We start from the raw sequence: 10,816 nt of genomic DNA on the forward strand, positions 1-10,816 counted from the left end.
AAACATAATTAAATATAGGATAAAGATCTCATTTTAAATATAAAAATCTAAAATATAAGTAGGACAATCATTAACATTTAAGATATTTAATTATTATCTTTACAAAAAAATATAATATTAAACCGGAAATACTTCATTATTAAATTATAATAGAAAATCGAATTAAAGAAATTACACAAAAAACGAGGATTATTAAATACTTAATTTGATTCTAATATCGATATTTTTTTTTTCAAGTTTTTATGGAATCTTCAAATTTATATTTTATTCAAAAAAAAATTATCATTTTCTCAAAACCATATAAAAACTGTGTTATAACATTGATAGAGACAAATAACAAAAAGAAACATTAAGATTGAGATGCATTTCGATGCATTGTGCGAGTACTCTTCTAATAACATTAATTTGCATTTGAGTAAAAACTCTAAAGTGAAACTAATAATAGCATTAGGCAATGTCATTTCATGCAATATTTAAAAAGAATTCTTAATTGCAACTCACAAAGCATAATTTACAAGTTTATTGATGCAGTGGTTTTTAACCCATGCCACCACCGAAAAAGGTTGCTTCAGACGTTACTTTCTTCCTTCGCAATCTTCTTCTTCCTTATTTTACGTCTCACCTTTGCACCACAACCAGTTTGGATAGCTTCAAAGCTTAATTTCGTCGATTAGAGTTTCTTCATCTCCATTCCTGCTACCTGTGCACAAATAAACAATTTGATGTGTCAAATTTCTCCACAAATAGTTGTATCACATCACTCCCAAGACTACCTCATCGATGCATATAACCCTAGCTCTGAGGTTTTGATTTCTCCACAGGTTCTTCAAAACCCTACACTTTTACCAAAGGGCCTTTGGCCTAGTGGTATCGTAGCCCTTGGCCTTTTAGGAGGTCAGGGGTTCAAACCTCACCATAGGTGAGGAGGATGTGTGAGTTTATTTGTTGCATTTGCCGTATATAAATATTATATACTACAAAAAAAAACCTACACTTTTTTTGACGAGGTATGCTATTGATTTTAACTTCGATTTAGATTTAGATTTTCATTTCGATTTTGCAGGTAAATATCACAATGTGTTTTGACTTCTTCATTGGTTCTCCATTGATTTCGACGACGTATGCTCATTATTTTTCCATTTCGATTTAGATTTTGACATATGAGTCCATATTTCCACTTGATGTTTTGCTAAATGTTGGATGATTTGCATTTCGATTTAGATATTGACATCTGAGTCCATATATATGTGAGTCTATATTTGTAATATGAGCCCATATTTGAGTTAATATTCATGTTCCATGTTTTGCTAAACGTTGGATGCTTTGATCAAGGTTAAGCCAAAGACCCGGGAATATAATTTCTCATATTGAAGCTCAGATCTGCAAATAAATCGTTTAATTGAAGATTTATTTTATTGTATCATATTTTACAACCCGGAGTTCCATAAACAAAAGAGATGCATTACTTTCAAAATGTGCTAGCTTAAAAGATAAAGAAAGAGAACTACAAGGGTGGTGCCTGGTTGGTTTGAGCTTGTCTCCAATGGTCAAAAGTACATGGATGTCAAATGAAGTTTACTTGTCAAAACTCGAATGAAATATTTAAACAACTTGTCTATGTTTATATGATGTTCAAAGTTGTTTGTTGCCATCAAGTTACAGAGGTAAACCATCTCATCCAATATATCACAAAATTTCATACGTTGAAGAACAACATCCAGACTCGAACTTCTCTAACACTGGACAAAGAAGAACAACTGCACCTTAGCTAAAACGAATATACACATAATCTGAAGCACCTTGTGCAACTGAACCAGAAGTCCAAAATAATCGTTTGTTAATTAACTGTATATTTGTCTTTTAATTTGGAATGGTAGATGCTTATTGTTTCGTCAATTGGAGGATTTGTTGACACAGTGAAAGATGGATTGGTTGTGGGACAACAATTGCAATAAAGAATGCCAAAGCAGAAAGAAAGAAAAGGTTAGAAACGAATGAAAACACAAAATCACCTGGACTCAACTATACACATCCTTAATATGGACTCAAATTTTAACATGAGCACCGGGACTCGGATGTTAACCAATAGCATGGTTGATAAGCTTTATCCATGATTCGTATGGTTTTCCTTGCTAGAGTGAAAAGGGGGTTGATCATGCCATTTAATGAAAGTGAGAAATAAATAGAGTTTATGTTTAGTCGGATTAAAAATGAAAGAAAATGTCAGATTGGGGGTGAAAAGCATAATATTCAAATCGACTCGAATAGTAGGCTATTCGAACTCGAGTCAGAAAAAAAGTACCAGGTTCGAGTTCGATGTTCTTTTAACGGAGTTGAGTGATACATTATGCTTAAAAATCAAGCTTTATAAGGTTCTTGAATGCTGATGGACTCAGACTCAAGATCGATTAACTCGTTTTTTTAGCTTGAACTCGGTAATTGTTATATTTTGATTACGTGATTTATGAGTATATAAACATGTTTGGTTCGTAAAAGTATATGGTCAAATGAGCCACCTCGACTTGAAATGAACATGTTTAGTTCGAAAAAGTGTATGGTTGAATGACTTGTCTCGACTTGAGAAATCTAATCGAGCTTTCAAATGAGTCGAGTCGAACGTTGATGTTTATAAGTCTGACTTGTTAAATCAAACGAGTTTTATTTATATTCGAGATCAACTTTAACTCCGAAAATTATCAAGCGAATGGCAGGATGAGGTCTAGGGAACTTACCATAGATTAGTTCGTAGACGATTATTCTTACATTCGTGATTCGTGTCTTCCCCTGAAAGTCGGAGAGAACATAACCAAAACCCTCAAAATCTCAGTTCTCTCTCTCTCTCTCGCTCTTGTTGAAGATGTCGACGTTCTTCAAGAGACTAGGCAAAGCTGCGCCGATCGCATTTTCTCACGCTTTCAGAACCCAATCGCAATCAACTTCAACTCAGTTTCGATTTCCAGTCGGAGCTATCGCTGCCATCTCTGGCGGAATCTCCTATTTCTATTACTTTTCTGAGCCAAATTTGGTACTTTTCTTCATCTGTACTTTCGATTTGTTGTTTATGTCGTTGTGTGGATAATGTGATATGTGCGTCCGTAAGCTGAATCGTTTGTATATGAAATGTAGTTTTCAGTGTTTTGTTTGTATCTGTTAATTAGGTTTGGCTTTTGCTACTTGGGAATTGATTATTTGATTGTTTGCTTGGATCGTGTAAAGAATTGATCTAGAGAACATAACCAATCGTTAAAACCAGGAGTTAGAACCTTCTCTTCTTCCATGACAAGAGAAAAGCTAAACTGTAACCATGAATCTTGGATCTCAAGCGGATTGAGGTTCACCATTCAGCTTAATGGTATTAATTTAAAGTTAGAAGAATGTGGAACTCATTGAACTTCACAAGATATACAATCAATAGAATTATATGAAGGGTATTTACTGGTTAAGGTGTTGCTAGTCATCTGGAAAAGCAAGAGAAGAGTAAAGCTTCTTCAACTGTACAATTTTGCATACTCCATGATGTGATTGATGCTACTAGCTCTGGTCTTTGGCAATTGACAAGTGCAGGTGGGGCATGCGACTATTGAACTTTAAAGACAACAATGTACTTTTTTTTTTTGGGGGGGGGGGGGGTTATTCTAAACTAACATCTCAAGAAGATGTCCCGCAAGATATAGATCTTGTAAGATCCAAAATTGAAGTTATAATGCAGTAACAACTTAAGAATTAAGGAGGCAAGTTGCCTTCCAAACAAATTGCAATTACACAAGATGATAAATTGATAAACCCAACATCTTATGGATGTCATAATTGAAATTTAAAAACCCTCTACTCCTAATCATGTCTTGATCAATTCAACCCGAGCTCTGAATACCACTTCAAAACCGAATAGACAGCAGGACAGGGGCTTGAATTGTAACCCATAAGAGGTTGTTCAACTCGTTTAACAAGATTGATTCCTTGAAATGTGCCTATCCATTGAGCAAGATGCCAAGAGCATAACAAAGGATTGATCTCAATATACTACCAGTTGAACAGATGACAAATGCACTAACAACCTGCTTTACCAGCTGGAAACCTTACCACAAAGAATGTTGTAGAAAACACCAGTAGAATATGATGAGCCAATCATATACAGATAGTTTACCTAAAAGCTCTCCCTAAGCTGAATTCGATGGGTGAATGCTACACCGTGGAAATCCATGATATGGAGAGGGTTGATGAGGTGATTGCATACCGGGTATGCTGTAGTCATCAGAGTCAAGCTTTAAGAGGTACTGAGGATATGGTTGTTGGAACCCAACAATGGAAACAATTAGCTCTACCTTGGCGGTGGTGTCTTGGTGACATAGGGTAGATCTAGCTTCACTGAATTGGTCCTGGAATGGGTTCAGGACCTTGATAGCATTCTAATGAAACTTTTCAAATGCCGTTTCATGCTATTCCTATCAATATGCATTTTCATCCCACAACCAGCCCGTATATAGATTAAAGACCACCTCATAATCATCTGGCACTCTTGCTCAATGGCTTTTTGTTTCTTCCTCCATTTATCCAGTTGCCTGTATGCTTTTAACTTGCATCCTCCTGTTCTGTATGTAATGATGTATATATTGCAGGAAGAGCATGTATGTAACATATTTAGGTTTGAAAGTTTGGCACATGTTTTTTCTCTTGACTTGGTTATACTTTAAATGTATTACAATATAGTATTGTTGGTGAAGGCAATATTAAGGATCACTGACCAATTATCTGTTATGTCTGCTGACAGGTTCATCTGGATCAAATCAATGAGGAGACAGGTCCTAAAACTGGTTGGTTTTTTGTTTCATCTTCTCTCATCCCATCATGATAGTTTTTAAGTAATTGTGATATGTTAACCATGGATATAGTTAGGAAATGTTTACTGTGTGCCACTACAGATACGTTTCTTTACAATACTACCAACATGGCAGTAATATTAATTTAGAATGCACCTTTGGTTTCATCATAGCCCTTTCTTCTCAAACAAAAACCATGCTTTCCTTTTCAGAATGTACCTATGTAATTGATATTTGATATGCCCTTTCTCATTGGAACGAATCTAAACAAATAAGGTGTTCTAATCTGTAAACTTATCTCTTCTGATTGCACTTTGGCTCTGCCTTCTATACCTTGATATATTGTTGTCTATTCTTATGAATAATGTGACAAAACAGTGCTTGGGGTGTGGCCATGGTTCAACACATTCCTTGTAAATTTTAGTACATGATTTTTGGTCTGTTCGTTCAATACATATCTTAGTAAACATATAATTTGTGTTGTGAAAGATTATATAAAAGCTAAATTTATGTCATGTGAAAATGCGATAAGTGAAGCAAAAGGCAACATGAACTTCAAGCATTATTCTCAGCATCCCTCTAAAAATGATCATGATAGCAGCTGTATTTAGAATATGATATAGACTGTCTCATACTTTGGAGAAGCTAGCTACATCACACCTGAAATGTTAATCAAATAAGAATACTACCCGGATGCTATGCAGTACTGTTATATATATATATATATATATATATATATATAACTTGTAAGTCATGGTAGGGTACATTCAGTAAGTATTTGAACTTGTTTAATTTAGTATTTGTTTGTATTTCTACATAGATGAGCTGACACCTTTGTTCAATATGATGCATCATTGGTGATCACCAGTAATTTAATCTAATGATGGTTTTGTATATTTCAGCTCTCAATCCTGATAAATGGATAGAGTTTAAGCTGCAAGAGAAGGCTAAAGTCAGTCATAATACCCAGTTATACAGGTTATCTTCGTACTCCCAATTATTCGCTTTCTTGCGTCGGTAGTTTGGAAGTTGCAAGTTGAAAATGACGAGACATTTTCCTTTCCCTATGTTCTAGACTGGATGTTTCCTATACTGCATCATGCTTCCACATATGTTTCTTGTGCATCAGTTATTATTGCCAGATTAAATTGATCCCACTCTTTTTAATAAACTGTAGAATCAATAATATAGCTTGAGACATTATGTGTTTGATTGGGTCACATCTTGTCACAATATGGACTAGTGACACAACTTCTGAGTGACAAAGACTAAGGTGAGCCTGTGAGGTAATGCCCTTCCACAACGAATACCTTGTCCCCGAACAATGTCATCAAGAATTCAAGTTTTTGTCATTGATTACCACCAAGCTGTTATTATCTTTTGCATCTCTTAGATTTTTATTGGTCAATGGATGGTGAGGTAATGAATAAACCTTGGCAGTCTTCTACCTACACCATTATTTAGCAAGATACATGGGTTATAGTTTTAATTCCATGGTAATGCCTTTTCTTCCATCCTCGATTCATTTTTAAGGATTGAATTTCACATAAAAGAAGATTCTGGCATGTGTTGATGTTGGAACTTTTACGTTCATAGAGGATTACCTCATCTTTTTTATGTTATGTTCTATCTTTTCCAATGCCAATTTCTTTTTGTGGCCAAATTGTATTATGCAAGTGAATATCATCTACCTTTAATGCACACTTCATTCTTTTTGAGATCAAAGTGTAGTTATTACATGAAGATTATATTCATGATTGGTGAATTCTATTATGGGTGTTTGCTAGACTGCTGGAGTCATGATCCCATCAAACATGGTCAGACATTTAGTAGTGTGGCTGGGATTTCTTTTAGTCCACCTCTGGTTTGTGTTCTCAGAAGTTGATCCGTGGAGTAATTTTTTGTCCTCAATAATTGCAGGTTTTCTTTTGATCCAAATCTCAAATTGGGACTTGGTGTTGCATCATGCCTTGTTACAAGGCAAGATTTTGAACACCTTAATGGAATCAAGTTTATAATGTTAGCTAGAAAGAAACTTCACAAGAGGTTTCCGGCGTAAATTGCATATGCCTCCCACCTTAATGATGGGTTGTTTTCTGGTTTTGTAGGGCTCCATTGGGAGAAGATGCTGAAGGGAAAACAAAATATGTTGTTCGCCCGTAAGTTTTCTTGTGAATATGAGCATTCTATGTTTCATACTTACAGATGGATTATATGCATGCTTAATTGGTTTGATCTCAAAGATGTTTATGGTTCTAGTTTTCTAATTAGATCCATTGTAAGCAGCTTCTTTCTAACATACTTTTCTTCAATTTCACAAGATCCTTTGTTCAATCTTATATGTCATCATGTAATATTTAACCTTCTTGATCCCAAATGCATCCAATTTAGGCTTTTAATTTATCCGAGTCGAACCCCAGCACCGAAGTGGTATGCTGTTGCAAGAAAAATAAATTGCAAGTGATCATTCCTAAGTCCTAATTTACAAGCACATAGTTCTGTATGCTCATTATGTAACCGAAGTATAAACAAGCATTGAAGTTTCAGAGCACATATTGTTTTATTATGCTTTACTTATAGTCATTTTTATCTTCAGGTACACCCCAATATCAGATCCAGATTCTGAAGGTTACTTTGATTTGATGATCAAGGTATGCAGAGTAGTGCTACACTTGATTCTTGCCTGAATAAATTGTGATACTCCTTATCAAAAAAATAAATTGTGATACTTATATTACATTTCTTCTCCAGATTTATCCTGAAGGAAAAATGAGCCAACATTTTGCAAATCTAAAGCCGGGTGATGTGCTTGAAGTAAAAGGGTAAACCACTCAGTTAAGCTAGTATATATCTTCAATAAATTGTGTATCTCCTTACAGCTGACAAAATGGAGCTCTTGCAGGCCAATTGAAAAGATCAAATACATTCCCAATATGAAAAAACACATTGGCATGGTGAGTGCAATCTTTTGGTTTTGTTATGCCACCATAGTTATAACAACTAAGAAAAAGAGTAGTTTTCTATTGAATTTTGGATTTTGTGGAGGAACTATTGCTGGAACGGTTTCACGAAACCATCCTTTATGTCTTTAGCTTGTGTCATGCTTTATGTCTACTTGATTTAAGTTTTGATTGGTTGTTTTGAAATATCCATATTCTGTTGAAGATAAGATTACAGGTTGAGATGTAAAGTTGTTTGCACTTACTTTCTAAGTGTTTTAAAAAGAGGTAAGTGGAGTTACGCAGTTGAATGACCTTTAGCACTTGATCGTCTAAGTGTGGATCAAGCATCTGGCAGTAACATAAGCAGTTCATATAGAAGTATATGATATAATTGTATTCAAATTATGTGAACATGTGTGAATTTGATTTTTTATGCTGGATTATTTTGACAAGCTACCTTTTTTAAAAACTGGTTTTATGGAAACACTATTCACAAAGGGATTGGAAATATTCCTTCCAAATTTCATGGAAACATTATTCACAAGTGGGATTCTTAAACTACTTTTAATAAATAAAAAAAAGTAATAAAATATTAGTTACGTATAAAATTTAATTAATTATAAAAATATAAATGGGCCGCGCAAGCCAGTCTGGTTTCTTTATCACCCAGAGCCGCCCAATTTTTTAACAGTCAACATGGGCCTGATAACTTTTTCGAGAATGGTTGTCCAAGTCTGTGTTTCTAATGGGCTGGGCAGGTTGGGTCTAGTGGGTCGTATTGTCCATGAGTTATGTCTTGGATGAATAGACCATTGTACATACTCGTTTTGGTATTATATGCTTTTAAGATAGATTTCTCTTCTCTGAAGATCGACAACACCATCCTTGTGGAAAATTATTTACCTTGATCGACATGTATTTCAGAGCATGAAGAATCTATTTATGTTCTTCTCTTGACAACATTGTAGTGTCTAAAATACTTCATCTATCCAGATTGCAGGAGGCTCAGGAATCACTCCAATGCTTCAGGTTATTGAGGCCATTCTTAAGAATCCAGATGATAACACCAAAGTAAGGACTTTTGTCTTCTTAATCGTATTACAATCCATGATGTGTGCCCCAGTCACCATACACTTGCATCTGAAATAGTTTTACCAATGATAATAATCTTACTAATACATCAAATAATTAAAATAACTAAGATGGTTTTTGCCTTAACTAGAAATGATCGGTCTGATAGGTGGAAGGGGTGGGATTATTAGCCAATGGATCTTGCTCTGTCACATAATGTGTTACTTTTCATGTCATTTCAGGTATCTTTGATTTATGCTAATGTATCTCCAGATGATATCCTGCTAAAAAAGAAACTTGATATGCTTGCTGCTAGCCACCCTAATTTGAAGGTACCAGCTTTACTAATACTATGAAGAGAGTGTCTCTCTGTAGCTTATGATTTATACTTATGAACTGCCATTTTTTTTAAATTTCCAGGTATTTTATACTGTTGATAGTCCTTCAAAGTACTGGGTTGGAGGTACAGGTTATATATCAAAGGATATGGCCTCAAAAGGCTTACCTGCTCCAAATGACGATACACTTATACTCGTAAGATCTTATCCTTTTCATCACCAAATAACTTCCAGTTTACTTGACTTCTAATAATGCCAGTCTTATCAAATCCATATATAAGAGGAACTAGCAGTGCCCCATGCAATATAGCAGGGTATGAAATTGTGTTGTAAATGGAGAATGAGAGCACCCTACAATAAGGAATTGCAGATTACTCATTTCGCTAGGTTTTCTCTAACCATTTATGCATAATGGCATCATCATTCATCCCTGCAAGATTTGAGGGTGTCAAGACTCAACACTCTCAAAGGATCCCATACTCATATTCCTATATTATTCGACTCTTAGGTCGGATATCTTTAGATTAGCCAAAAAAAAGAGGCAAATTGCATTAAAAAAAAGTTGTACTTTCGTTCAATTCCTATCTCGGGTAACATGCTTTCAGAAGTCATATTTAAGAGTGTGAGACTACTTAAGGGACTAGGTAGCATTAAGTTGGCAGGTTCAGGTGGTTAATTATTTCACTTAAGTACACCCCAAATAATAAGCGTTTATAAGTTTGTTGATGTTAGCAACTGATCCTATGAAATTTTGGTGATGGGGACAATTTGGTTTAGTTGATATCTGGACAACCAAAATTCACATAGTTTCATGATATGTTTAAATAGGTTGCATTGCATGGTATTGTGTTTTCTTGTCTTCATTATGCATGGGATTGGGTCAACGAAAGCCGAATAACCCAAAACAAGACCTTTAAGTAACAATTCGAAAAGCTAGTTATAAACGACGATATTTTCAATAAACTCAAAAAATAATTAAAATGTGTTGTTGCTTGTTTGTGTGTCAGGTGTGTGGTCCACCTGGAATGATGGAACATGTATCTGGTGGGAAGGCGAAAGATTGGTCACAAGGGGAGGTTTGTACCTTGTGTTCGATTAACGATACCTATTTTCTATCAGATATAGGCGAAGGATCGTGTGAGAAAGGAAGTTATGTTGAGAAGTGTAAGAAGAGATTTGAACCCTTAATCACTTTTAATCTCATGCCTACCCATGAATTGTGTTTCAGAAGAGAATTGATCAAGTGCACCTCATTAGTGTTGACATTCAATTAGGATTGATCCAAGGGTGGAAATCTCTTCCTATGTTTCTCACCATAACTTCATTTCTCACCAAAACCTGGTTCAGTTGCAAACTTGATTTCCGTTGCGAACTAGGGGACAAATGAGACTGCAACACATGTCCTCGTTCATCGTGATTAATGAATGTGAAATTTTTACAACATTCATGATGAATATCTTGTGAATGTCGTCCTATGGTTCGTGTCAGGAGTACCTATATATATATATATATATATATATATATATATATATATATATATATATATATATATATATATATGGGGTCTACCTGGGATATGATATATTTGCATAATGTTGCAGGTGAGTGGAGTACTGAAGGAACTTGGGTACACAGAAGAAATGGTTTA

General features: G+C 34.9%; 1 protein-coding gene across 1 annotated transcript in view; it reads left to right on the plus strand.

The window, feature by feature from the left end:
* Positions 1-2,785: 2,785 nt before the first annotated feature.
* Positions 2,786-10,816, plus strand: part of LOC112516820 (NADH-cytochrome b5 reductase-like protein) — a 20,152-nt gene continuing 12,121 nt past the window's right edge. Inside the window, exons 1-13 of the mRNA XM_025124054.1 lie at positions 2,786-3,025; positions 4,769-4,811; positions 5,720-5,795; positions 6,738-6,797; positions 6,926-6,976; positions 7,414-7,468; positions 7,569-7,639; positions 7,720-7,771; positions 8,753-8,830; positions 9,073-9,162; positions 9,251-9,364; positions 10,176-10,244; positions 10,770-10,811. Coding sequence (XP_024979822.1) covers positions 2,858-3,025; positions 4,769-4,811; positions 5,720-5,795; positions 6,738-6,797; positions 6,926-6,976; positions 7,414-7,468; positions 7,569-7,639; positions 7,720-7,771; positions 8,753-8,830; positions 9,073-9,162; positions 9,251-9,364; positions 10,176-10,244; positions 10,770-10,811 — 969 coding nt within the window. The 5' untranslated portion in view covers positions 2,786-2,857. The remainder of the gene's footprint in view (positions 3,026-4,768; positions 4,812-5,719; positions 5,796-6,737; positions 6,798-6,925; positions 6,977-7,413; positions 7,469-7,568; positions 7,640-7,719; positions 7,772-8,752; positions 8,831-9,072; positions 9,163-9,250; positions 9,365-10,175; positions 10,245-10,769; positions 10,812-10,816) is intronic.

The sequence above is a fragment of the Cynara cardunculus genome (genome assembly GCF_001531365.2).
Source record: "Cynara cardunculus var. scolymus isolate 2C chromosome LG 8, CcrdV1, whole genome shotgun sequence".
In the NCBI taxonomy this organism is placed as follows: domain Eukaryota; kingdom Viridiplantae; phylum Streptophyta; class Magnoliopsida; order Asterales; family Asteraceae; genus Cynara; species Cynara cardunculus.